The 27,397-nt window shown below is 46.1% G+C and overlaps 1 protein-coding gene across 2 annotated transcripts; it reads left to right on the top strand.

The window, feature by feature from the left end:
• The first annotated feature begins 818 nt into the window (after positions 1–818).
• jade3 (jade family PHD finger 3) lies at positions 819–27,397 on the top strand. 2 transcript variants are annotated; one of them, XM_069178747.1, is made up of 12 exons: positions 819–1,056; positions 10,233–10,301; positions 11,721–11,780; positions 15,032–15,114; positions 15,662–15,819; positions 16,353–16,543; positions 17,834–18,045; positions 18,993–19,160; positions 20,080–20,196; positions 21,262–21,720; positions 22,259–22,376; positions 23,125–27,397. In XM_069178747.1, the coding sequence occupies exons 3-12, from the start codon at positions 11,732–11,734 to the stop codon at positions 24,057–24,059; spliced, it is 2,490 nt and encodes an 829-aa protein (XP_069034848.1). In that variant the 5' UTR covers positions 819–1,056; positions 10,233–10,301; positions 11,721–11,731; the 3' UTR covers positions 24,060–27,397. The 2 variants fall into 2 exon arrangements, with proteins under 2 accessions (XP_069034848.1, XP_069034849.1); XM_069178748.1 differs by lacking the exon at positions 819–1,056 and adding an exon at positions 1,085–1,733.

Raw genomic sequence — 27,397 nt, 5'->3', positions numbered from 1 at the left:
CTAATATATAGGGGTTCAAGGACTCCAACATTAATACCACTCTGCAACCTTGATCCTGTGATGGTGCATCGTGGTCTTCACAGTAGAGGTGTCTATTCTGCTTGCATTCAAAGTTCATGCCATCTGGGTTATCTTTGATCAATGCTCTGACCTAAACTCCTTTGCCTATTACATTCGTGTTAGATGCTTAGAGGTAATTTCAGTCATTTCTGTAAGAGGCCCCACCCAGATGCAATATTCGGGGACTTTACTTCAAACTACTGATGTAAATCAGAAAAATCTCAGATTAACCACTTAACTTGTTTGGAATTGACTAATACAATTTTATATGATGTTCTTTGTGGATACGTCATGATTTATTTGGGAACGTCATGTTTCTAGGTAGTGTCTGAATTCCAAAAATCTCTTCAGGCAGTGACTTTGGGGTGAACAGTTGTATGTTCTGACCAGAAATAAACTTTGCATTCACACTGCTTTACCAGAAGAACAGATACGAGAATCTTCACAAAGGTTTTACACTTTTCTGTGCCATTATAGTTGGAAAATATAAAATTGTTGGACTTTTTTTTGTCTTTTGTGGTGGTTATATTTACACTAATTGACGTACACATGATAAAATAGGGACAACTCTTAAAGAGAGGCAGACAAGTAGTCGACAATAATCTTTTTGTAAAAAAAAATGTTACTAGTAACTTAAATCATGTGAACAAAAAAAAAAAGATTTTGCGATGGAAAGAGTCGTATTCGGCAACAGGACTTTAAATAAAGTTGATTTAAAAGAGATCGGCAGTGCACGGCAAGCAGGAGGGTAACGGGGAGAGAAAAGGCGGAGTCTAAGACCCAGCGGTAGTGCTGATAGTACAATAGAGCTGTTGTGCTGCTGAGTGGAAGGGAGATTGCAGGGCTGGGAATGGAGAGAGTGGAATGAAAGGGGGGAAAAAAAGGAGAGAAAACAGCGCGATTGAGCCCTGGGTCGGGTCAGTGTTGAGGGAGAAGGCAGTACGACGGGGGGAAGACGGACCCCAAGCCCCCATCGCTCACGCCGGGAGGGAAAAGGTAAGGAGCGCGCTGCAGGAACAATGCTGCCCGTGTCTTCTCAGTGCGGTGTGTGCCAAGGCTGGCTGGCCCCGCTGAGCTTTCTGCACGCAGGGGCCTGCTTTCCCCTCAGTCGGCATGGCCTTTCGCTCTTGTCCTTCGGGAAATGTGGAGTGCGGCGCCCAGCAGGCGAGCGATAGGACGGCGCCGGGTGAGCCCGGCGGATGTCCCGCTTTGGATCCGAGGGGGCTGCGAGATCGGTAGACGGTGATGTTGTGGAGTGTGCTTGAGGAAGTGCCGATTTCTCTGGTGCGGCGGTGGTGGCGCCCTTGTTTGCTTTTCGCTCGGTTGTGTGTCGTACTCCCGAGCATGCAGCGAGACTGCCGTTTGGCGCCAAGGCCACTCGATTGCCGGGGAGAAAACGAAGCGTTTTGTAAATGGGTGGGCCAGGACACCGACTCCTTCTTTCATTTCCTTTTTTTTTTTTTGTTGCTTAGGGTTTGCTGTTACGTGTTCCGAACTGGCAGGCGGTCACTTTAAACCCGCCACCGCACTTAGGTTACACAAGCCGAGCGAAATTTAGCCTCTATATATAATGAGCGGGGATGGTAACTCGTTGTGGGGACAGAAATAGGTTGTGCAGCAGCGGAGCGCAAATGGTCACCAACTCAAAACGAGTTCCTTCCGACACACTTGTGGTATGTTTTGGCTAGATTCCTCACTAAACCACTAAAAGTTTTTTTGTGTGTCATTAACCCTTTGTCAGAGACATGGTTATCACGATTCGCCCTGACCAGCATCCCTGTGTCGCCTGCGAACTGGTTTCTCTAATTTGGTGTGCGAAGCTCTTGGTCTGTTGTGATTCTCTGAACGTGTCCGGGCAAGTGTTGGATGGTATATATGTATTTTTTTTCCCCTCCATAGGTCATCTACGGAGAAGCAAAAAGTCGTGCTGTAACTTGTAATGACAGTTGATGTCAATCAAGCTGCATTGCTCGTAGGCCACATGTTTTCTGAGAGGTGTGAATTGAAGCACTGTCGAGGCATGGTGTTTAATTCTCGGATCAGTTTCCGGCCCTCTTGCAGCATTGTCGTTAGCGTTCTGGGCTCATGATTTGACATTTATGGGGCGCAGATCTCTGGTGGGGTTGTGCTGTCGAGTCCTTGAGCCAGGAAGGATTGCTCGAGTAAAAGGGTCAGGTTTCAGCCAGAGTTGTACAACTTTCATCCGTTTGTTTTGGAAAGCAAAATAACTTTGGCTTCCTGTGCGCTGCCTACAAACCTTCATGTAAGCCAACAGTTATGATATTGACTTACATTCCCACGTGGGATTTAATTAATTAGGCTGATGCTTTTATCTAGAGAGATTTACATTTTTACCTGTTTTCACAGCTGTGCTTTTTTCCTGAAGCACTCTTGAGTGAGGTAGTCTGCACAGGGGTACAGCACCAGTTCCTAGTTTTGAACCCATAGGAGACGGAGACAGACAGGATTTCATTTAGTTCACGTGCAACATTCACAAACACAGTCTTGGAGGCATTTACCTTTTGTCATAAATCTCTTTTACATAATTTGTTCTCTTTAGATATGTATGCATTGATATAGAAAATATGATGAAATATAATTGATAAGTATAAAACATTATATTGAAAAAGAAAAGGGGGAGACACTAGGTTTCAGTTATGGGACAAGTTTAAATCAAAGCTGAGCTGACGCACACACACCTTGCAGATCAACAATATATGACAGTAGCTTTCTGTCAAAATATTCTTGTTTACCCAATTACATTCCACCATCCAGTGTTGGACTTCTAATTACTGACTGTTGGGAGAATTGACATTTAGATTTAACCAGGCTTGAGTCCTTTCAACGATAATTACAGCAAATGTCCTGCACTGGCACGGCGCTGCAATAAGGGACCGGTTCTTCAAGGTGGCTGGTGTAACTGGGCTGCTGCTGTTAAAAAAGCACCACTAGAAAAATGTGACGAAGTGTACTAAATTGAGACAGCGTGGCCAATTTCTATTTAGGTAACGAGTCTTAATATGTCACAGTTTCATCTCAAGCGTCTTAAGTGTTGAGGTTTACTGTGTTATATGTTCTTTTTTGAAGTTTCTGGATACAGCTCACAGATATAACTGTTTAACGCCCCCTTTTTAGTGAAAATATCAATGATTTGCTTTTTGGTGATCAGTTTGTTTTTTCCTTCTCGGAATATGTTGCAACCTGGACTCCAAAAATCTCTGGGCCTCCTCTGAGCGGTTCGGCTGAGCGCGAGTTGGGTTCGGTGGTTCAGGCATTGTCATGTCGTGAGCCAGCAGTGGGCAGGATCCTCCGGTCAGTGGCGCGCTGTTGGTGCCAAAGGTGGGCGGGCCAGAGGAACCTGCATGGACTTCCTCTTTTCCCGTGTGCGGTGGCATGGTTTGTAGCCGTCAGCCAAAACTTAGCACACCTTACGATACACACGATTCCCACAAATTCTGGTGGGTCTAACGCAGAAATACTTAACAATTCTCCATTTAGAAAAACCCTCAAGGAATCGGGGCTTGTTATTCACAATAACGTGGTCGTTTTAATTTTTTTTTCTTGGCTCGCGTGTCCACTGCGACATGGTGGTAAACAAAACTATCATGTTATGTCCAGGGTTGCGACTTCATAAATATTGTGGGCAAAAAAAGAAGGATTCTTACACGGAGCGTCTTCCTAGTTTTAAAGTAGTGGCTCTCTAAAGTCGCTCTTGCCTTGGGAATTGAACTGGGTAGTTACTGATTCCTCTCAAATCTGCATGTTGTTTTTATCTCTCTCTTAGGAGGCCTACTGTGTGCTCACAGTAGGAGTGTGTCTTATTTTTCCTGGTTAGTCAGCCATGTGACTAGAAGTGCAGGATCATATTCCAGTCCACTGTCAATGAAAACCATTCTCTTATTTAAGCTAGTGTTACAAGTTATACTTGCTTTTAGTTTTTTTGTGTTGTTTTTTTTTCTTTCCAGTATAAGGGTAGTCTCTTTCTTAACTGAGACCCAGTTGTGTAGTTTCTGCCCTGCTCTCTAAGCAACACCCTCTGAGGCACAGCACCACTATTTAAGAACCCTGCAAATTGCTGTGCTGTTCAGTAGTTGACACCTTGCTCTTGACAAGTAGGAAATGTTATATTTTCCTCATTGCCTAATCAGTATCGTGATAATTCACAGATCATCAAACAGTTGCACTTCAACATGTAGGAGATCCGTTTTTTTAAGGTTGGATTTGGGATGGTTTAACTCCTACAGAGACCTATCCACAAGGTTTTATCAATTAAATTCTGCACGTTCCAACCTTAAATATGTTTTGTTACTGATGGCAGAACCAGCTTTACTGGCCCAGATTATCAATGAGAAACGATTAACAGGGAGACCTCTGTGGCATCTAGCCAAGGTCTTGCTATTCTATGGGTTATTCCCTGTGATTTTTGTTTCAATGGTACTTTGCAACTGTTTGATGATGCCTCCTGTTTTGTTGAAACCACACCTATCATAAAAACAGCTGTCTCTGGAGCAGAGCATCGGTGGAGCTAAAGGTTGGAACGTGCAGAATTTAATTGATAAAACCTTGTGGACAGGTCTCTGTAGGAGTTAAACCACCCCAAATCCAACCTTAAAAAAACGGATCTCCTACATGCTGAAGTGGAAAACAAAATGGGATTCCCTAAATGAGCACCAGCAGAGGTGACAAAAGAGCAAAAGATTCCCTTCATCCTTGTGCTCCTAGGATCTGCTGATTATTTAGGAATGTATATATTGTCTTTGTCTCATGGGGGTCTGTTAGGTTTCTTACAGGGGGCTTCACAGTAAAAAGGCTTCAGTGTTTGAGGCTAGTTTGCAGAAGGTGGAACTCAAATATACTTTTCATTTGCCTTTCCCCAGTTTTAAGTACTTCAGCCTGTGTTGAAGATAAAGTGATTTGTTTGGAGATGAAAAAGGGCCTGTGTTAGCAGACCTCCATTGGTAACTGCATACAGCTGCAGCAAACAACTCCCATCAAAGAAGAAAGACTTGCTTGTTTTGGTATCATGTGCGGTCTCTGCCATTTGTACAAACCAGAGCAGCCTTACAGGCAAGGTGAGGGAGAGCACACCACTACGTCTGTGACTAAAGCTGTAGACAGACAAAGGAAGGTGTGCTTTATTTTTTTTTCTCTTGCCATTGAAGACTTGCAATCCACATAGCTGTTCTCAGAACCTCTTGTCTTTGCCTCTGGATTCTGCCTGCATCTCAACTTGTGAAATATCTGATCAGTACATGTGCTCTGGATTTTTTAACCCTATGAGCATCATGGCTGCATGCTTATGCTGTCAGTAAATTGAATCTCAAACTAGACCCTGAGTGCTTTTGCCCTCTGGGCTATCCGTCTGCGGCTGTTTTCCATTTGCTCTGTTTCTGTCCACTTGATTGGTAACTACTGGTTGCTCTGCTGCTTTTAAGTCTTGTCGGGTCTCGTTACCGGCCTGGATTTCTTAGCTTGTGTTATCAGGTCCTTGCTTGGCTTCTGCATATTTGGTGAACGTAGTGCATTCCCAAGTGTTTTCATTTCCTGCAGTCGGGGTGCAGTTTTAATGGGCCTTGAGCCGCACAAGGTTTCTAATAAAGCCCATCCTGAGGCCAATCTGCCTCCTTCATCTTGTGAAGACAAGCGTCTGCCCTGAGACATGGAGCAGGCAGAGAGGAGCACAAACAAAAGCCTGCAGGTTCAGGATGAGGCCATGTGAACATATCTTTAAGGTCCTTTATTGTTATTGACAGTACTGTACTGCGTAGTCAGCAGTTTCCCTGTCTAGTTTCTTTGTCTTTCTCTTCCTGTCATCCGTGTTGCAGGTCATCAGGAGCCTTCATGAAAGGCAGATACGGGCCTCTTTTGTTTGAGAACAGCTGGGAAAGGGCAGCTTCTCTCGCCCTGCTCAGACTGGTCCCGTGACAGATATTCGGTTATTTGAACAGACGTGGGTTTTTTTTGGGCAGTGTAACTGAAGGCAGCGCTTTTCACCAGAAAAGTGAGTGACTTGTTATTGTGCTTCAAGGATATTGTTCTCCACCTTTTTCCAGAGTGATTTGTAGGAAGTCACACAGGAGGAAAAGTAGGCTCTGACAGGACAGATGCCCCCACCCCGCCTCAGTGTTAAACTTTTGACTGCTGTCCAAAGAGACGTCAAGCCTTTGTAGCTTTTGCAAATCAAGGAAAAGCAAGTTCAAGTAGGTAACTGCATCAGCATATGTAGGCTGTGAAGGAACAAGTAGAGGTTTATTCCAAGCTGAAAGCAAAAGAAAAGAGACACATTTCGGCTGACAGTTCACACACCTGAAGAAGGCTCCACGGCCGAAACATTGTCTCTTTTCTTATCCTGCCTGTGCCTGCTGCTTGCTGGGATAGGCTCTGGCCCTCCCGCGTCCCCATGTTGAGTAAATCGGAAAACAGATTGGGTTGCTTTATCAGCTGCTGACTTTCCTCTCTTTCTCACACCTGAAGAAGGCTCCACAAACGTTGTGTTTTTTTTAATTCTCTTTTCAGCATGGAATAAACCTTTAACTGTTCCTTTGCTGTCTGCTTGTGCTGCCCTCTTTGGAATAAAATTGTTTTCAGAAGTCAGTGAAATGCAGTGTAGCTCTTTGCAGTTGCGAAGTATCAGGTCATGAGAAAACCGATTTGTTTTTATTCATTTTTTCTTGTACCTGGTAAGCAAGAGTGCGTATGATTGTGCACCATGAGAGCTCTGCTAGCAGGTCGTGGTGACAGGGTAGGCAATAGCTTATCAGAACCCGGCCAGGAATGCCGAATCTGGCCAGCACAGAGGCCTGAACTGTAACATGCAGGGGTGTTTCCTTTACTCCTCGATAACAAGAGACCGAGTGTAAAACTGCTCTTTCCTCACGGCTTGACCAAGCATCTGCTTAACTGTCCGAACCCAGCCTAGAACAGGTTTAAATCACACTGATTAAATCACACTTTCAGACAATTGCAGGAAAACCCACTGCATTAAACATACTGCAGAACAGCATGCCCTGTGTTTAATTTTTAACACGGAGACATATGGGTCAGGACCTATTACCTCAATTCAGTATTCTCAAAGACTTGTCAGTGAAGGAGCAGTACTTGAGTGTCCTCACTGCTTACTCAGAGAAGCTCTGTGTAAATACTAAATGGTTTTGGAATTTGTGAATTCTCTGATTTTTACATTTCACAGGCCTTTTTTCAGACACCGTTTGCACATAGTTTTAATTGTGAGCCAGAGGGCTACTTTCCTTTTTTGTGTTTTCTAACGTCTCAAATGCAAGATGTCCACAAAGCCACTTCCTGTGTGTGTGTTGGGTCACGTGGTGCCTGTAGGAGATCTGCATCTGGCTGCTCCTGACCACATCTGGGGCTCTCTTGCAGAGATGTGGTGACTGGCAGTGCGTGTATACACTTGCCCAGGGGCTGTGTGGTGGCAGAAATGCTCTTGTTTCTCAACCTGTTGCTCAGGTGGGATCACAATTCACCCCCACACCGCCTGCTGAGATGGGCGTCTCGGGGGGGGGGGGTTGGCATGTTTTGGCAGATCCCTGGCCAGCATGAACCCCACCGGTGACCTTGCGGCGTGCCTCTGTCCCCACGCCCTCATTGTGACGCCTCTTCGGAGGGTGAGGTAATGCTGTCCGAGCCCTACTGTGTTGCAAGAGCAGCCCTGTCGGAAAAACTCCTCGTGTCTCCTACCCTGTGAGTCCTGCTGACTCATTTCCTGTGATGCACAAGCTGTTGACCTTCTTCCAATCAGTTCTGCCTGTGCTGGTGTCAAGCCCATAAGCCCAGGTCAGCCAGTCTGTCAAATCCCCAGTTCCGAGTGGCCTCATGAGGATGAGGCTGACCACTCTTGTGTCTGTGCAATACTGCCATTTTTCCTTTATCCCCTTTGAGCAGTGAGCAGTGGGCCTTTGCACACCATTTGATTTCTGACCATTGTGCATCCTGACGGGTCTGAAGCAGAATCGCAAGTACATCTCATCTAGAGCACCGTAGTACTCCAAGAGCTCTACTTTCTGCGCATTGTGCTCTGGTGACTTTCGCTGTTTGAGATAACCCGGTGGCTGTTAGATGTTTTCCAACAGATTTCTCTCAGCAGGTGAAGTTGGCTGGTTTGGCATATCCAGGTTTTCTTTTTCTCTGCACGTAACTGTCTCTGTGATACCGTATATACTGTAGGTCAGTACGGCTCAAAGGTCTGGACTTGTAACTGGAAGGTTGTGGGTTCGAATCCCAGATGGGACACTGCTGTTGTATCTCTGAACAAGGTACTTCACTGGAATTGCCCCAGTCTAGTAGCAAGCTTTATAAATGGGTGCCAGTGTAAGTTACGTTGGATAAAATCTCAAGACAGATATAAATGTATAACATTATAATAATACTGCACTGTCATCGGTATTTCTGGCCCAAACTATAGTCCAATGCTCAGTGCAACATTTTGTTTCATGTTTTTATTTTTAGTACTCCTGTTTAAGACGTCTGTTCTGTTACTTTTTTTTGTTTTTATGGGGGGGGGAATCCCCCAAAAAAGCCCATTTCAATGAGAAAGAATCTGATTTGAGTAAAAAAAACCAATTTATTTTAAATCTCCACTCCTGGTTCTTTTGCTCCTAGCTGGAGGAGCAGCCTGTGGGAACTGGACTGTGTGCCTTAGTGTCGCTGTTGTCTCGTGCCTGGGGATACAGCCAATTGGAACGTCCTCGCTATAGTCCCTCATTGAAATTCACAGCAGGAGTGGGCAGTAATCAGAGCCGCTAATTGAGCGGACTTTTAACATTTGGAGTTTGGAGATCCCCCATCACAAGACCTCAGTGACACAAATTAGCTACTCGCTTCTTGGACTGTGAATTTTTTTTTACAGTGGTGTGTTAACAGGCTATTTTTCATTAGCATTTTTGTGCAGCTTTGCACTGAAAAAGGACCCACTTTTCATTCAAATCTGAACTCTTTTGTGCCTGAACAGGGGTTCAGACTTTTAAGCACTGTTAAATTAGCAGTTGTTGTTTCTTAATGCTGTTTTATGTGATGGATAGCTAGCTGTCGGTTTGGGGGAAATGAGACTTTAAAAATGAGTGTGTCACATTATGGAAGGATTTGATTGCTTCTGAAAGATGGCAGCAGGTCATTGTTTCTTTGGGACATGGTAGTTGGTTAGCTCTTTGTCCTTATGAGTGCCAGACAGGCCGCTGAGTTTTTGAGTTTGTGTGGGAGGTACAGTAAATGGGAGCACAGCAGATGACTCATCACGTCAGCCCCTCTGGCCTCTCTGATTTTACATCTCCACTCCGGTATCAGTCTTGGCTCTGTCCCTCTGTCCCGGCGTCTCTTCTTCGAGTCCGGCTGGACGTCTTACTTTCAGGCTCCATGCTCTCTTCAAGAAGAGCCGTTTAGCTCCTGCCATCTCGGACGTCTTTCTGGAAAGTGGGGCTGCCTTCCTCGGGGGTTAGAAACAAGTAAAGGTTTATTCCACGCTGAAAAGAGGAGAAAGGAAACGCCACATTTCGGCTCTGGAGCCTTCTTCGGGTGTGGTGGTGCCGGAACATTGTTTCCTTTCTTCTCTTTTCAGCATGGAATAAACCTTTACCTGTTCCTTTGCAGCCTACGCATGCTGACGCAGCTGCCTACTTGAACTACTTCCCCAGGAGTTAGTCTTTACCGTGACACCTGCTGTATCGATTCATGGCACAGAGAACACTGCTTTCGCAGCAGCTGATAGAAGACGAGTATTTGCTGGGAAGATCTTGCTGAAATGCAGGCATGCGGATTTATTATCAGTGCTGCTCTTCTTTGCCAAAGGGCTTTTTTTCCCCCCTCTCCGCAGATGATAACCTGACATGACAAAACGGAAATTTGTTCGGGTCACAGGTCATTGACCTGGAGAGCCACTCTTTTTTGTTTTCTGCCCCAAGATCTCAATAACATAATTATCTGGTCCATTCAGGCTAAATTTCTCAAAGGAATAAAAAATAAAGGATTTGTAAGAGAACCTTCCACTTAACTGTTACTTGTCAGTGCGTAAATGTTTCATAAAAAACAAAGAAAAGCCAATGAAATGCGAGAAACTGCTGTCCTTCATGTAACACCATTAGCTTTCTGCTTCCGTTGAGCTGATGACCATTTGGTGAAGAGTCCAAGCTTTTGCAATCTCTAATTTTTTCTTCTTTCAGGGATGTGTGGTGGCCATTACCAGCGCAACAGGAGAATACAGTAGTATGCTCTTCAACTTGGGATTTATGGTGAGTATCTTGAACACGGTCTCATTTTATAACAGAACAAGTAATAGGTTTATTCCGTGCTGAAAAAAAGAAGAAAGAAAACACAACGTTTTCAGATGAGCTCACACCTGCTCCACGGCCGAAACGTTGTGTTTTCTTTCTTTTTTTCAGCACGGAATAAACCTATTACTTGTTCCTTTGCAGCCTACGCATGCTGACGCAGCTGCCCACCTGCTTGCAGTCATTTTATAACTACCTCCTCAGGATGAGCTGGGTGTGTGTGGAGGGGTATTTCCTTGCTTGCAGACTCTTATTAACCAGCTCCATCTTGTGCTGTTTAAATTGGTCCCAGCAGCTCAGCTGCAACAATTCTGGTGTTGACAGTCTTGAGCAACTGTCTTTTTGTTTATGAGGGATTATATGGAGAAAAACCTGGCTCTCTAGCACGTCTCCTGTGATATGGTGGGCTGCACGACTCCAGCTGGGTCTTCCACTCTGAGCGAGTATGTTCCATGATGGCTATTTTTCCTCTGACTGATGTGGGGAAAACCAAACCTTCATTCATCTAAGAGCCTGGGTTCCACAAAGAAATTGTGAAAATGCCAAACTGCCATTATAGGATTCCAGACAAAAGGAGGCTTTTCAAGCCAAAATCCTCACTTGGCAGAAACATCAGCGTATGAGGTGCAAGTTTAAAATACAAAATTTATAGTAATAATTTCTTACACATATATAATGCTTTTCTCTGGAGCCTCCACTCAAAGCACTTTACAGTGCAGCCTCACCTGGATAATGCAACGACAGCATTAGTGCTCCAGTACACTCGCCTTTCCCAGCTATCAGTGGGGAGGAGAACAGAGTGATGAAGCCAATTTATAGATGGGGATTGTTAGGAGGCCATGATTGGTAAAGGCCAGGGGGAAAATAGGCCAGGACACCGGGGTAACACCCCTACACTTTTCAATAAACACCCTGGGATTTTTAATGACCACAGTGAGTCAGGACCTTAGGTTCACATCTCATCCAAGGGACGGCACCTTTTTACTGTACAGTGTCCATGTCACTATACTGGGCCATTAGGACCCACACAGACCGCAGGGTGAGCACCCCCTACTGGTCTCACTAACACCACTTCCAGCAGCAACCTTAGCTTTCCCAGGAGGTCTCCCATCCAGGTACTGGCCAGGCTGACAGCGTAATGCAGCTGCTGGCAAACAATAAAAAGACAAGCAGGGGCCACATACCGAGAAGGGGAGTCTGCGCTCTTTGGCGAGGGGCAATGTCTCCTTGAGCAAACATCACAGCCAGATTAAGAAAAGTGAATCATGGGGGGGAGGGAAGAGAACAAAGATACAGCAAGTATGTCTTCATGATGCCCCGAGCCTGTCTCCAGCCTTCTGTGAGAAATGTTGCAGGACGTCAGCTCTCTCCTCTCCGCAGGACGCGTCAGGATGAAAAGCCACAGGCCTTCCAGCAGCAGTGACAGTTCCGACAATGAAAGTAAGTGTTTCTCTCGGACGCTGCCATGCTGTCGCCCGCGTCCGCGCCGCTCACTTGATTTTTGTCCCGCTTGCTGAGGGTGGAGTCGAAACATGTGTTCTTACAATCTGTAAATCGCCAAATATTTATTGGTGACTTTCCTGTAGTAGCCGGCATTCCTAATTCGCAGAGAGTCGTTGTTGCCCCTGATTTCTGTAATTCTCAATGGAAGCCGTGGGCTTCTCACAATGAGGAAGATAAATCCAAGCAGAGGGTTTTTGTGTTCGTCTTAAACTGAGAGAAGAGGCAAGTTCCCTGAGGTTCAATTGCTACCTTCTGCTTATTCCACATGCTCATTTTGGTTTATGTTGTACTATCTACTGCATCCAATTAAAGAGGAATTTTAAGTGCTGTTTATCCAAAATATGGTTTTTGCCCTCTGTTGCCAGTAAGTAGTAGTTGAAAAATAATGCAATAACACACTTTGTTTTCATGCTGAGTTTTATTTTGCTTTTGCCCCTAAACATTGCTCATGGCCTATATGTCGAGGAGCTTATAGGATTTATTTCTTACCAGGATGTTGCACTCTTCCTTTCTGTGGTTTGTAGAGCAACGGTTAATAACATGCTGGGCTTAAAAATGAGCAGCTGGCCCACCGAGCAGGATTGAAATGCATGTATTTTTATGGTGTAAGTTTCTTTCTGCCAAATAGTACGTAGCATTCTCTTTTTGAGATGTGTGCCAGCAGAAACGGGGATTATTTTTTTGTTGTTACTGTCAAAGTAAGTTGTGAACCCATTTTGTACTGGCAGACGCCTTCTGCCTTTAAGAGGAGAGGACACGCGGTTCAGCTAGTGAAGGCATTTGCCTCAGGGTGCAGATGAGCTGTACGAACCAGACATCCCTGGTTCACGCCTGGGTCACGTAACTAGCTGACTGACTGGAATTTCCCAAGCAAGGGGATAGGTAGACTGGGATTAGTGGCGCAGGGACCTCTTTGGTTTGCAGCAAACAACGCTTGTGAGTTGCCGGGGGGGGCGGGGCCATTCCTCCAATCGGCGCGATCTCTCCTGTCAAGCGTTGTGGAGCTGACATTTCAATGGCGAGTGGCTATGCAGATGGAACATGTCTGCGTGTCTCATTCTCTCCAGTGTGGGTGTTGGAGTTACTGCCAGCAGGCCAAGTCTTAAAAATAATTGGCCAATCCACACCGATGGGGTATATATAGCAAACAAGGGGCGGATGGACGGTGCAGGTCCATTCATGCGTGTCCTTCGTCTCTATTGGCAGTGCTACCCCCTGCAGTTCAGATGACTGAAATGCTTAGGTCAGTCTCATGGCCTATTAAACAGTGACCAAAAAAGATGTTCGTTTCTGTCAGCTGAACAGATTTCGAAATGTACCCAAGATCGCACGTGGAACCGAAATAAAAGTTACCACAGGTGCGCTTTGCTTTAGAACATCTAAATTGTGTGTACAGTACATGTACATTATGTACAGTGGATTTAATATGCTTTGGGATCGACGGATATTAACTTGGAATAGATGGATTTCAGCAATGAAATCTACACTTTGTGCAGTTCATCAGTACACTCCAAGATTCTCAATTGTTAAGGGTTAGTTTCCCCTCCTGGGATTGAACGCATCACCCCAGCCACATGTACGAACATTTCTTAACCAGAGAGCTAAACTTTTATGGGTTTACAGATGGGGAAAGACAGATATCACAACGCCCAGTCCTCGGGATCAGTTTTATGCAGTGTACACGTTTAGAGGCCCAGGCAGCAGTTAAGATTTAGGGTTTCTTGAAGCCTGTTTAAAGTTAAGTTCTAAAAGTGTAGTGAACAAACGCTGGATTAGGCTAAACAAAACCCTTTGGCGTTTACTTTATTTTATATCTTTAATCTGCACTGCGTATTTAAGAATGAAATTTAGATTTGAAGTTCCAGTTGTCAGGAAAGTCCCTCTGTTAAAACATGTCATTCTCCTTTTTTGTATAAGAGGGCTAAGAGGTTAAGAGAGCAAGTGCGTCGCTGATGTTGGAGACTGATGGGAGAAAAGATGTCTATACCTGTTTCTGCCAGTCTGTCCACTTGTCTCTCCGTGTTTTTCAAACTCATGTGCGAGATCTTGCCAACAGTTGCTTGTAAACCATTCCCTAAGTGGGACAACTCAGCAGTATGAATGGAATCCTTTTTTTTGCCTTTAAAGATTTTGAATTAGTGCACTTTTATTTATGAGAGAGAGAGCACGCTGTGCTTTGTCATATTCACTCTGCAGTTGATAGAGCCTTTTAGTCCCAGTGACACACAAATAAGGCACACTATTCAGGTTTTTGTTAATTAAAAATAATTTTATTTTTTTTTATCATTTAAATCTTCATTTTAAGTGAATTCCTTTTTGAACATAGTGTTTATTCATCAGAATGATTACAGACACAATTAGTTCACGGATCTGATCGTTTCACAGAACAGTGAAAGAATTACTGGATTTTTGCATTATCTGAAGTTACCTGAATATAGGTCTACTCCTTCATCCTATATGATTGAATTTCTTTCTTTGTGTGGAAAAAAAGTAAGAAGTGGTCATATTTTGTAGGAGCGCTTTCTTTGTTCGGTAACAAGTTTTCATTGTTATACAGCAATATTTATAGACACTGGAACATAGAAGAATGCCCCTGTGTTGAATATTCTGGAGTCATTCGGTTGTCAAATAATTGAGTTGTGTATATATTGTTTTATTTAGTTCAGAAAATGATAGTTTTTTATATTTTTTTTTTAAGGAGATGAATAATTGCTCAAGTACAGTTAAAAATATGATTTTTATGTGATGTGGAACTTGCATTTAAGGAAAGAGCATTTCTTTTCATTCATGCATTTCAAACATTGCAGAGTGTGAATGTGGCAGAGATTCAGCAGTAGATAAATAGTACTTTTTTTAGCGCATCACAATTCACAGTGTTGTCAGGAAGGGTGAACTCTGCCCAGTGTCCACCTCAGTTCTGTACTCTGGTGTCTTTTGACTTTTGACTTTGCAGCACAGCAGCTCAGATTCAGAGCTCAGACCTCTTTTACTGGTAAGACTTTCAAGTCTTGACTGGCCGTTAGAGGTTAAGAAGATACAACTTCTTGGGCAGGTTTTATTGCTTAGATTTATGAAATGGCATTTCTGAAGGTTTTCAAGCCCAGCATTGCTGCTGTTTTAATACAGTAGCATTTCCTGAACTGACGACTGTCCGTTTCAGTAGTAACGTAATCCTCTTTAATCCCCAGGCCCATCAACCTCCTTCTGCTCTTCCAACAAATATGGGGGGAAACCTGGTACCCCCATTGCGGAGCCAAAGAAACCAGCTGAGGTAAGAGCCGGCATTGCTGTACAGCTAGCAAACGCGTCTTTAGCCTGTGTTTTCAATGGAGTGCTGCAGGGAACCTGGAGCAGTACTGGTTCAAATACTGGATTGGCCCACAGGCTGTGCTCTCCAAGTAGGGTGTGAAAGGAAGGCAAAGGAATGGAAGGGATTAAAACGCAGATAATAACTAATTATTCTTTTTTGGAAATGAAAATTTTAGTTAGGGGTTGCGTATTATATAAGAAAGCATTACTGGCAAGGCCGGGACATGCAGCTCATCTGAGATTTTCCTGCTCTGGAAAACGTATTCAATTACCGTGCCCAGATCTGGTCTGTAAGACCTCAGTAAAAGTTCAGCTGGTAACTCCCTGGATTTTCTCGTTTGTCTTTGCCTGTGATGCACAGCTTTTCTAAATCCTGGCGATGTTTCCTAGCCAGGTGGCAAACCTGCATGTGTTGTAGGTAGGGGCTTTCCCTTGTAAGCACTAGACCCTGCAGAGGTGGCTGCGGTCTGGGCCCCACAGTGCGCTGAGGAGTGTCGCTGTCCCCATAGGTATTCCGAAAAGACCTGATCAGTGCCATGAAGCTGCCCGACTCGCACCACATCAAGCCCGAGGATTACTACCAGCTGGCCGACACCTGGAAGCAGGAGTGGGAGAAGGGGGTGCAGGTGCCTGCCAGCCCAGACACCATCCCCACGCCATCCGTCAGGCAGGTCCCCCGCGCCGACAGGCCAACACCCAAACCTCTCGGCCCCCCGACTCGGTCCCGGGGCTTTGACGCCTGCTCCAGCGATAACACTGAAAGACACATAACTGTACCGCTCCCACGTGTAGAGTTCAGAACCATTCCAAAGGCATTGTGGGCATTTCCCTTTATTTGTGCCCGATACATCACTGTTCTTCTACAGTGATTTCCGTGGATGAGGAGTCATAGTGTTTTCCTAAAGCAACAACTAGCAGTTCTTCCACAAGGCCAAGTTAAATCGCCGCATATTGCTAAAAAGAAAGCCTTTCCCCCTCATTGACGTGTTTACCCTACAGTAAGACCGCATCCAGAACTGAAATCATCCCCGAATAACAGGCCGTTTTTGTTAAGAGATGTGTGTTTTTTTGTATCCGTGTAACCTCTCATGACACCACAGCGGTAAAGAAGGGGCGGTGTTGGCGGTTTCTTGGCGCGGTCCAGGGGCTCCCCCCGCGGAGATGGGCGCGCCGTTAATCCGCGCCGTTCTCTGCCTGCAGGATCATCGCGGAGAAGCCCAAGGAGACCCTGTATGCCCGCCCGCGGAAGTACGTGCAGTGCTCCAGCCAGGAGCCCGCCGAGCCAGGCTACACCAGCATCCTGGAGCTGGCCGAGTGCATGTGCCGCTACGACCTGGATGACATGGACCTGTTCTGGCTGCAGGAGCTGAACGCTGAGCTGGAGGATATGGGTACGACGGGGAGCTGTGCTGAGACGCTTTCCCCTTTCTCTCTTTGTCTTTTAAGACCCTGCGGCAACATTTCTTAATAGCCATGCTTTTAGCATAGACTATAAATTACATGTGAGCTGATAGCCTTTTTTTGGCTCTTTTTATGTTCTAGTGCTGTGGAAATTTGTCTTTGGCTTCTCCCATGGAAGTGGAAAACACACAAGCAAAACATAAGTCACATAAAATCACAACAGTATGTCATAATATAATATATAATAATAGCTAGTGTGGGGACTACCTTTACCTACATTCATTGAATAGTGTTATTGCAGAGAGGACAAAGGACTTCTTTGAAATCTTTTTATTTGAATTTGGTGCCCTATACCATCTTCCAATTCCCAACCTCATCTGCGCACCATAACTGCAGGTAGTTCACAGATAACTCCTATGATTTAGTCAAGTTATTCCAGTGTAAAATATGAAGAATTATTTCTATAGATTCATGTGTGCTACTGCAAGTGAATTCAACATGGCATCATACTAGAGAGAAAGCAGAGATAGATCATTTGTATGGAGATATTTGGTAGTTCTTCTCCTGTGAAATGGCTTTTCTGATATACAGGAAGAGGGTGCCTCCATTGTTTAGGTTCATGTTTTAACCTATACCCAGCACACAGCTGCGTTTGCTTTTCAGTTCTAGTTCCTCATCGCTTGTCAGTTTAACAGGGGAAACTTTCAGAGCCATCACCCACTGCGCAGACAGAGCAGTAGCTTGCCACATTGGAGCTATTTAAGCACATTCTATGGACTTATTTTCAGACGAAACTTGCTGTCACCCATGGTTTATTTTAGAAACCCGCCATCTCCTGCCGAGACTAAAGGAAGGAAGTAGTGGGGCCATCCTTCACAATGAAATCAATTATTATCCCTTAATATTTTACGACAGAGTCCAACACAACAATACAACAAAAGCAGGTGTACAGTACCGCAGTGTTTCAGGAGATAAGAGAGTTACTTCACAGTGAGAGTGAGATGGCGGAGGGGATGAAAGATTTCCCGAGTCTGTCACTGTTACGCCTGGGGACACGCAGGCGTCTCTCCGCTGGGAGTAGTGTAAATTCTCAGTGGAGGGGGTGAGACACGCACTCCCTAACGCTCTGTGTGAAGGAGAATACGGTGTGTTGTGCTGAAAACGAGCTGTGGCTGGGGACGAGGCCTGGATTCCGCCAGTGGGGGCCGCTGTTTGCTAGCCCTTCGGGATACCCCCCAAGAAACGCTCAGCGGTCAGGCTTGAACGTGTCCGTCCTGCAGGGGAGGGCTCGCTGGACGAGCTGACCATGGAGCGGGCCATGGAGGCCCTGGAGCGGCAGTGCCACGACAACATGAACCACGCCATCGAGACGGAGGAGGGGCTGGGCATCGAGTACGACGAGGACGTCATCTGCGACGTGTGCCGCTCCCCCTACAGCGAGGAGGGCAACGACATGGTCTTCTGCGACAAGTGCAACATCTGCGTCCACCAGGTGAGTCGCCCCGGGGGGGGGAGAGGGGGGTGGGCTTCCCCGGCTCCTGTCCCCCTCCGCCCACCGCTGGGATGTATAAACGAGAAGCACGTACAGGCGTGCATCTGCTTCTGTAGCGCATCCGAAGGGCAGTTCCAGTCTCGTGCTAGACTTCTATTTGTGAAGGACATGCAGAATAATCTGGGGCTGATGGGAGGCAAACGACGCAGTTAGATATCGGGGCTAAGCGTGCTCATGTCGGCTTCACCAGCCTCTTTGAAACACCTAGTCACAGGTGTCAACTGAATGCAAAAGATGTTAAATGTACATCTCTGAATTATGTGTATGGAAATTAGTGCTCATTAGACACGGATCTGCAGTTAAACTGCCATTTAAGTCATTTTGGTGTTCTGCCTTGTTTCAGGTCCCCTTAAGGCAGAGTGGCTGTTTTTGTCTTTTAACGTCTGATTTTGAGGGGTCCACTGAAACCTGAACATTTGCTAAATGCAAGTATTTAAAAAAACAAATTTGCCTTCCCGCATCGAGAGCCTGTGCCTGTTTCTGCTCGGTCTTATAGCGCCATCTAGTGGGCAGATGCAGCACACAGGCGTTTGGGTTTTGTGACGCTCCTGTGAGGATTATCAAAAGTACCGTCAAAAGCTGTTCCGTGCTAATACTGCCTGCTGCTACTGATACAGTTTGCCAGTTGAGTCATGTCCAGTTTAACAGATGCCCAGCCAGCTGTTTTCTCAAGCCAGTGTTTTTTTTTTCTTTTTAACCCGAGATTTCCGCTATGATTATTGAGGTCCTGTGAGCTCTGCAGAAAACCTTTGAAACGTCCTTGAGGGTTTGTGAGTGAAGAATGGCGGGGCGGTTGTTATTCCACGTGCAGGCCAGTGTGAGGCGCTGTCCCTCCCCCACCCCCCCTCTCTAACCCCCCCCTCCCCGCTGTCGTTACCCCCCCGCAGGCCTGCTATGGCATCCTGAAGGTGCCGGAGGGCAGCTGGCTGTGCAGGACCTGCGCCCTGGGGATCCACCCGCAGTGTCTGCTGTGTCCCAAGAGCGGCGGCGCCATGAAGGCCACGCGGGCCGGGACCAAGTGGGCCCACGTCAGCTGCGCCCTGTGGATCCCCGAGGTGAGGCCCGGCTTGACTCCGGCGTCCGCCGCCGGGCTCTGGGCCCGAAAGAGGGCAGCTCGGCGTGGCGCTGGTTTCATAGAACTAGATTTGACCAAGAAGAGAACTCTCCAGCAAGAGTAAGAACAGAAAGAAAGACAGCGAGGAAGCTTGGAAGAAGCTGCCCGGCCATGTTGTCGAAGCAGATACCCTGATTTCCTTAAAGAAACAGCTGAAAGAGGATCTTGGATCAATTATCTATTAGTTATAAAACAGGCTGGGTGCTCCTGTTTTTTTTTAAGCTTTTTATGTAGCGATGAGAAGATTTACAAACGGAACGAATAGCTAAAAATAAACGTTTGCCTTCATCTTTCTTTTTTGTTACATGATCTTTATACATACATATAAAAATAAACTATTTTACAGTATGCCAGCAGATATGGGGGGGGGGTTATACAAGAAAATACAATTGTTTTTATGCAAAACGCAACAAATGATAAAATAGTCCACAGAAATATTCCTGTATATTCTCTCGTAAACTGAAATCGGGTCTCATTGGGGAGATAAAATGAATCTATGTTTCCCAGTATTTGTTAAACCTCTCTGCCTGTCACCTGAGATAAAACGTTATCTTTTCCATGATATAGATTTTATTCACAATATTAACCCATTGTTCATGGGTGCTCCTCAGTTTTTTAAGAATATAAGCAATGAGTGTCCATTCAACTCTGACCTGTTTATTAAAGGAAACCAGGGAGTTGGCTTTAGCAAAATGGCCGAGTAAGCTTGTTGAAACAGGAAGATATTGTCGTTCCTTTTGTAGAAACGGCGCAAAAAAAAGACGGGAAGCTGGGGTTTTCCTTGGGGAAGGCGGGCGTTTCGTGTGTTTTTTTTTTTCAGCGTGTAATTCGACAGCTCCCTGCTCGTGTGCTCGTTTCAGGTGAGCATCGCGTGTCCAGAGAGGATGGAGCCCATCACCAAGGTGTCCCACATCCCGCCGAGCCGCTGGGCCCTGGTCTGCAGTCTCTGTAAACTGAAAACTGGCGCTTGTATCCAGGTGTGACACCGGCCGGGGGGGACTCTGTAAAGCCTGGGAAAGTCCCAGTCACTAGATGAAGCAGGGCTCAAGAATACTTTAACAGTTAGTCTCCTGTGAGAGCTCACGTGAGGCCTTGGGTTCTCAAATCTAAGTGTAATAGCAGGACATGTACAATGTGTTAACGGAGAGATGCATCATTTGGGTCACAACAGCTTTGGTATCTTTGAGTCTGGCATTTGTATATGCAAGGAAATAGAAATGGGCATTAAATATCAATTCCAGTAACTTTTCCTAAGAAACATACATTTATACAGCTGGATAATTGATTTGTATACAGGTAGGTAAGTCACACACATGTAGTATTTGGTGCCAGATTATATTACCTTTTAATTGTAACTAGAGATGGTTTGGAAAAGGTTTTTGTGATCATGGTTGAAGGCAGAAGGGTGAGGGTAACCCCTCTTCAGCAGACCCGGGAAAAGAATCGGAGTCCAGGCTACAGAGGTGAGGCGATCATCAGGCCTTTATTTGAGCTGGAGTTAAGGCACCATGCAGCAGCATGAGAGGAAGAAAAGGCTTTTCTCTCCTTTTCCTTTCTCTGCCCATTTCCCCTGGCAGAGCTCCCTTCGTAGCCAGATAACAGAAGGCACAATTCTCATTCCCACACAAGCCCCCTTCTCCGGCAGCTGGATAGCTTTCCCGTCTCTCCTTTCTGTTCTCAAAAACGTGGTTTGTAGCTGCCTGCAGTCTAGGCATCATGTCAGAATTACAAGGACATTATTTTGTTAACAAAAGAAGCATCGAAACATAAACACCTTTTTACAAATGCGAGGCCATCAGTGAATCGAGGAACCACTGAGTTACACAGAAAGAACAGGCATAAGATTACAAGTTTTTCATTACAAACCTTTTGAGATTATGTTGGGGTTGTTATACATGAAAGTAGGAACAGATGAGTTTTGAGCGCTTGTCGCTTGCTCTACAAGAGTGCCGTGCGAATGTGCCTCAGAGGTTGACGGTGAGGCGTGGTGGGGATGGAGGTGGTGCCGTCTGTGCTGAGCCCCGGCTCTTGTCCCCTCGCAGTGCTCCGTGAAGAGCTGCATCGTCGCCTTCCACGTCACCTGCGCCTTCGAACACAGCCTGGAGATGAAGACCATCCTGGACGAGGGCGACGAGGTGAAGTTCAAGTCCTACTGCCTGAAGCACAGCAAGCCCAGTGCCGGAGAGCCCGGCCACAGCCCGGCCCGCCACAAGAGCCCAACGGAGACGGAAAAGGTGGGGCTGCGGGCCCAGAAGCTGCAGGAACTGGAGGAGGAGTTCTACACCCTGGTGCAGCCCGAGGAGCTGGCCCAGGACCTCTGCCTGCCCGCCCGCGTCCTGGACTTCGTCTTCCAGTACTGGAAGCTGAAGCGCAAGACCAACTTCAACAAGGCCCTGCTGCCGCCCAAGGAGGAGGAGGAGAACATGCTGCTGCAGCCCAAGGAGGACAGCATCCACTCCCGCATGAGGATGTTCATGCACCTGCGCCAGGACCTGGAGAGGGTAGGCCGAAAGCTGCCGGAGATCGGCCCCGTCGCCGAGCTCGGTTCCCATCCATCATCGGAGTAGTGCTCTTCTGTTCTCTGTAGGAAAGTACTAGCAGCCCTGATCCTCGAGAGCCCCTGTCCAGCACCATTTCATGCACTTCGCTTTAATCATTAATTACCGAAGACCCCAGACGATTTCATCCTGATCGGTTAAATGGGTGACCTCGTTAATCAAGCAGCTTAGACATCGTATGGTATAAAAACGCAGAGACCCGGTGCTCAGAGTTCTCAGAGTTGAACAGATTTGTTGCTTGATTGATTTGTAAGTTGAAAGCATTCTTAACCTTTGAAAGAACAGGCGAGGCAGGGAGATTGAGAAAACTCACTGGATTGGGGTTAGCCAGGACCAGGGCTGGAGACCTCTGGCAGCAGGAAGATGTTTCTGCTTAGTGTGGCGCAGCAATGGCAGAACGTTTAACTTTTCGAACTCGGGAGTTGAGATCGCCATAGAAGTGGAAGTGCTGTTGTTTTCATTCGATTGTGTGTGAACGCAGGTGAGGAATCTGTGCTACATGGTGAGCAGACGAGAGAAACTGAAACTGTCCCAGAGCAAAGCACAAGAGCAGATCTTCAATCTTCAAGTGCAGCTCATCAACCAGGAGCTGTCCGCAGGTAACTGAGTCTGTCACAGTCTGAAGGTTGAGAAATAAGGTGTCTGTGCGCAGTTCTATCTCAGGACTGTTATTGTACTTGAGACCATAGTAAATCTTTGATTGAATGGTTGTCACATCATATAGACACCTCTTCAAGGAATCAAGCTCTTCGTCTGAGGGTTCTGATTTTAGAAGATTGAGTTTTGTTTTCTCTGCACAATGTGCATCTACCAAAACACTTAAAATATGAAGCCTAAAATAGCGACTATGCTAGAAATACGTTTCTATCCTGAGACTGGTTTAGGCAAATTCATTGGAGTAGGCTAGAGGGAGCCTAAGCATGATCGTGACAAACTGTCCAGGTGTCAGCCCCTCAGCATTCTCCTTCCTTGAAGGTAGGCCTCTGTAATCTGGTCAGGTTGCATTACATCATTTGGGCAGCAAAACCACTGCCATGGTAACAGCCAGTGCTAAGAGTAGGCTTTTTGGCCGAGTCTATAAGAATCATCCTTATCTTGTTATTATCTTAAAACTGATTTTAAAAATTGTAAAGACCCAGGTGTAGACGTTGCAATTTCTGTTCTTCACAATGTGTGGTCTTCAGGTAGCCACTTGTTTTATTGTTTAGCTTGTTACAGTTGCTACAGTTACATTGCTTTTATTTTCCATTTCCCCTTAAAAATTGTTGTGTTTTCTAGTTATCCCTTTGAAATAAAGATGTTGCCGGTAACGGAATGTTCCGGATTTTCTTTTTGTCTCCCTGGAAGGCCTTCCTCTGTCGTGTCCGCTGGAGAGCGTGCTGTTCAGGCCCCCGCCAAGGATAACGCTGAAGCTCAAGATGCCCAAAATGGCCTTGGGAAACGGCAAAAGTAGCTCCAAGGCAGGGAACGGGCCCCTGTGCCCGGATAACAGCGGGAATCTTTATGATAAGAGTGGCGGTGGAGCCGTCCAGGGGGCGTTGAGAAGCGGGGACAAAAACAAGGCCCAGCAGCACCACCACCACCACCACCATCACCACCACCACCACCACCACCGGCCCCGAAGGGAGGACCACCCCAACGGCCTGCTGGCCGGCTCCGGACACTCGCGGGGGGAGGGGACCGCGGGCAGCGTCTCTCCGCTCCCCGCCAGGCCCTCGGGCAAACCGCTGGCGCTTCACGCTGCGCTTCACGGGCATTCGCCTAACGGGAACAATAAACTGGAGCAGGAGAGGGTCCGGCCCACCAAGTCGAACGGGTTTATGGAGAAGGCCGTGACCCAGCGAGACACCTCCTGCCAGACGCCCCCCGACCACGGATCCCCCGCCCCTTTCTCAGGCAACGAGGGTCGCCCCGGCAACTTCCGGAAGGCCGCCATGGAGCACTTCGGCCGGTCCTTCAAGGAAGCCACCGACAGCCTGGTACGGACGACCGAGGACGCGCGGGGCTCCGACAAGCCCTCCAGGAAAACCTCCACCAAAGAGCGCCCCTGGACCAAGCCGGCCCCCGAGAGGCAGGCCGGTAGCGGACAGCCCTACCAGGAGAACGACGGCTACTGCCCCGACCTGGAGCTCAGCGACTCGGAGCCCGAGGCCGAGGGCAAGCGCAAGCGCCCGCGCCTGCAGGGCGGCGGCTCGGAGGCGGGCAGCCCGGGCCGGGACTGTAGCAGAGGCAGCAGCCGCAGTAAACTGTCTTCGGGCTGCCGGGCCTCGGTGCAGAGGTGATGCCGGAGGGGCCGCGGAGGGCATTCCAGCACCGGAAATCTCCACACACTGCCTACGTTCGCTGCTGCTTCCTTCCCGGAGATCGTCACAAGTGCCGGGCTCCCTCTGCCTACACGTCTCGCGCTGGGGAAAGATGTCTGCCAGGGACATGGGCCAGCGGGCCGTTTGACTTTTGAAGTATGGAGTTGAGCCTTTTTTGCGTTGGTAGTGAACACAGGGATCCGTTCCCCCCCCCAGTGTAACACGTAAGCAAGTCAGTCACTCGCCCTTCTAAACAGACACACTGGTAGACTTGTCCTGGTGTGTCTTCTGTCAGGTGGGTTATGAGCGAGTGGTTCTGCTTTCTGGGGGCTCGCAGCCGGCGGAGTGCGGGCTGAAATGTTCCCTTATTTTGCCTTGCTTATTCACTTTCTTTGTGCACAAGGGGGGCGGCAGTATTTCATTTGTATTTAATAAAAAAAACGCCAAAACATTTTTCATCTCCCAGATGGCTTCTTTATCGCGAGGGGAAGAGCTGTCTGCTTCTCCACCTTTGTAAATATCACAGGGGGAAGAAACCTTTTGTAACGGCTGTAAATAGTAACTTGCGGCTATTGGGATTGCACCCTCACCTGAAAACCCCCCCTTTTTGGAAAAAAAAAAACCTGGATCCACATGTTCATATGATTGTTTAAAATGCAAACAAGTGAAAGAGGTTTTGCAAAAACAAACTACTACTTGACAAAAACATGCCAGAAGTATCTGAAAGCATTCATAAATCTTGTCATAGATCCCTGTTTTGTCCTTCCCAGTCTAATGCTTAAAGCTCTGGCATGCGGTTTTCCTCCTATCAAAGCAAAAGGTGCATTTCTGTGTGAACAATTCCAGTTTTTCCTGGGTTCTTCAGCCAGTGTCCACAAGTTTGGAAAGAGAATACTTATGTGAAGTATCTCCTAGAGAGAATTGTTTTCTGTGCAGTATAGTGCAATGGCTGCATATACAGTACTGCCCACCTTAATCTCTTCATGCGAGAGCTGACGTAACAGATGGGAAACTGAACTGTAAAAAAAAAAAGTATTTTTGAAAGGCTGTGATGTTTTTTCTCCATTATTGTAGATATGTTTAAAAGATGGGAGTACGTCTTTATTTTTTTATTTCAAGATTTTTTCTAGGCAGAGGAACCTGTCTAATCAGTTTTCATGGCATTCTTCGACGACAGGAGCTGACAACTCCAGTCCTCGTGATAACCCAGGGGGTTCTCTGTGTGTCTTTAAAATCGCTTACTGCTTCAGACCTGTGGAGGAAGGTTAAACTGGGGCCTTAAACCTTAATTGCTCAAACTGTCCCAGTTTAACCCTTTTCTCAGTTGAAAAGCTGCTGACTTGTACGGTCTGAGAAGCAGGGCTGGAACCGCTGTTCTGCAAGAGACATCTCTCTCCTTTCTGACCGCTGTAAACGATTGCTCTCTTACCTTCCAGTGGTCCCCTGCATGAAATTGTTTGCTTTTGTATTCTTCAGCTTTAGCTGCTTGAGACTAAAAGGTCAAAAAGATTGATACTAAGTAGTGTACTATCCTTGTGAGGTGGCCAGGACAGTGAACCTATGGAGTATGGTTTCCTACTTCAGACGTGCCATGTGTGTAGTCCTACACACTACAGTTTCCAGCACTTGTTGTTATTATTATGTCCAGTAACAAACTTTATGACTGGCACACTCCATCTCCATCAGTGTTGTTCGTCTAAGTGCAGTCTGGCTCAGTCGTACTTTATTTGTCAGTTGTCTCCATTTGTTAAACACTTGTTTCGTCTGTTAAAGTCTCTACAGAAGTAACCGGTTTTAGGTGACAAGAAGGTGGGGTGCTGATTCTTCCGTCTGGGTAGAGCAATGAAGACCAAAGCACAATAAGAAGTATGAACTTTTGTGGGAGATCTAGATAGTCCCTAGCTTGGATTTGAAGTAGTCCCTTAGTTATATTACATGCGCTTAATGTATGCAGGTTTGAGATTAAATGGGGGATTTTGTGGGCGTTGTTTTTAATCAGGGGTTGAAGGGATGTTCTGAACAAACCCTTGTAATTCTGGGTTCTCAAGCATGAAGGAACTGGCATGTCCTCATCCCTTCAAACCGTTATTAACTGGGTCACAGGAGTGTCAGATGAATTGCCTCAGGGTTCCTCAGATTCTCTATCTTTTTACAGGTTGTGTGTTTGCCGATGAACGGTGCTGCCTGCCACAGAGACTTGACTAATTACAGATGCCCCTCTACCAGCCAGGGGTTTCCAGCTGTAAAGCAGGCTGGTCTGGTGCTGTTCTGTGTAATTTTCTTCAGGTGATGGGGTCAGGAACTAGGTGAGATGTCATGTCCCAGTAGGCTTGAACACGTTTGTTTCTAGGAATCGGCACTAGATTAACCAAATCACAGGCCAGGTTAGTGATACTACTGAACAAAGCGGATTTTAACTTGTGTGCAGTTGCACAATTCATTGGTTTTGAACTGGCAAAAGCCAACTTGACCATTTATCAGTCTGACGGGAAATGACGGTCATAACTTCTTGTTTTCTGCAGTTTTTGTTGTTTTGCTACCCTCCAGTGGAAAATGAGAAATATGTTTTTTTTGGTTTTGTTATTTCTAGCTCTAAATCTCTGTCTTTGGACAAGCATGTGCAAGGCTTGGATAAAATTTTTGTTCAGGGTCACTACAAACTAAAGGTCCTGTGTAGGCAAATGGCCTCTCAGTTTAAAGATGGCCTCAAATGAACAGGAGTGAAAATCAGCTTCACTGTGAATGCAAGGCTCTCAGTGGTCTTATTTTGTACTGTTCTCTTTTGTACTGTATGGATATCTTTTTTTTCCCTTTCAAAAATTCAGGAACTCTCTATTTACTGTTGTAGATTCACTTGAAATTCAGTTTACTCTGCTGGTAAATTGTGAACTCGGAACTGAAGAAACTAACAAAGAAGGATTGTCACAAACAGATTGAGATTTGGTAGTTTTCTGCCAAAGTGGTGTATATTTGCAGTTCTTACTGGTAACATCACCTCAAATGAAGCATACTGGGGTTTTTTAATTTACACTGTGTAAGAAAAGCAATGTTTTTTTTATGTTCATGCAAATGTTGTACGTGTTCCCATTAACATGTTGGGTAAAGCTGGTTGTGAGTTGGACTGTTTCTTGCAGCCAATGGTTAAAGACACTGTAACAGTATAAATGCATTAATTATTATGAAGTGTTTACTTTGTAAGCAAAACCTACAGAACTGTTTTACACTAAACGATTGGACTACAAGGAGGTCAGAATTTTCACAGTTGACCATTTTTTTTTTACAGAAAACTTTTTTCATTAAATTTTGGAAAATGCTAA

This window comes from Lepisosteus oculatus, chromosome 15, assembly GCF_040954835.1.
Source record: "Lepisosteus oculatus isolate fLepOcu1 chromosome 15, fLepOcu1.hap2, whole genome shotgun sequence".
NCBI lineage: Eukaryota > Metazoa > Chordata > Actinopteri > Semionotiformes > Lepisosteidae > Lepisosteus > Lepisosteus oculatus.
This window is presented reverse-complemented; position numbering and strand designations above follow the sequence as displayed.

Coding starts and splice junctions, on each gene's coding strand:
- jade3 (XM_069178747.1), top strand. CDS start 11,732: ATGAAAAGCCACAGGCCTTCCAGCAGCAGTGACAGTTCCGACAATGAA. Junction 15,820..16,352: donor ATCCCCACGCCATCCGTCAG/GCAGGTCCCCCG, acceptor CTCTGCCTGCAG/GATCATCGCGGAGAAGCCCA. Junction 19,161..20,079: donor GCGCCCTGTGGATCCCCGAG/GTGAGGCCCGGC, acceptor TGCTCGTTTCAG/GTGAGCATCGCGTGTCCAGA.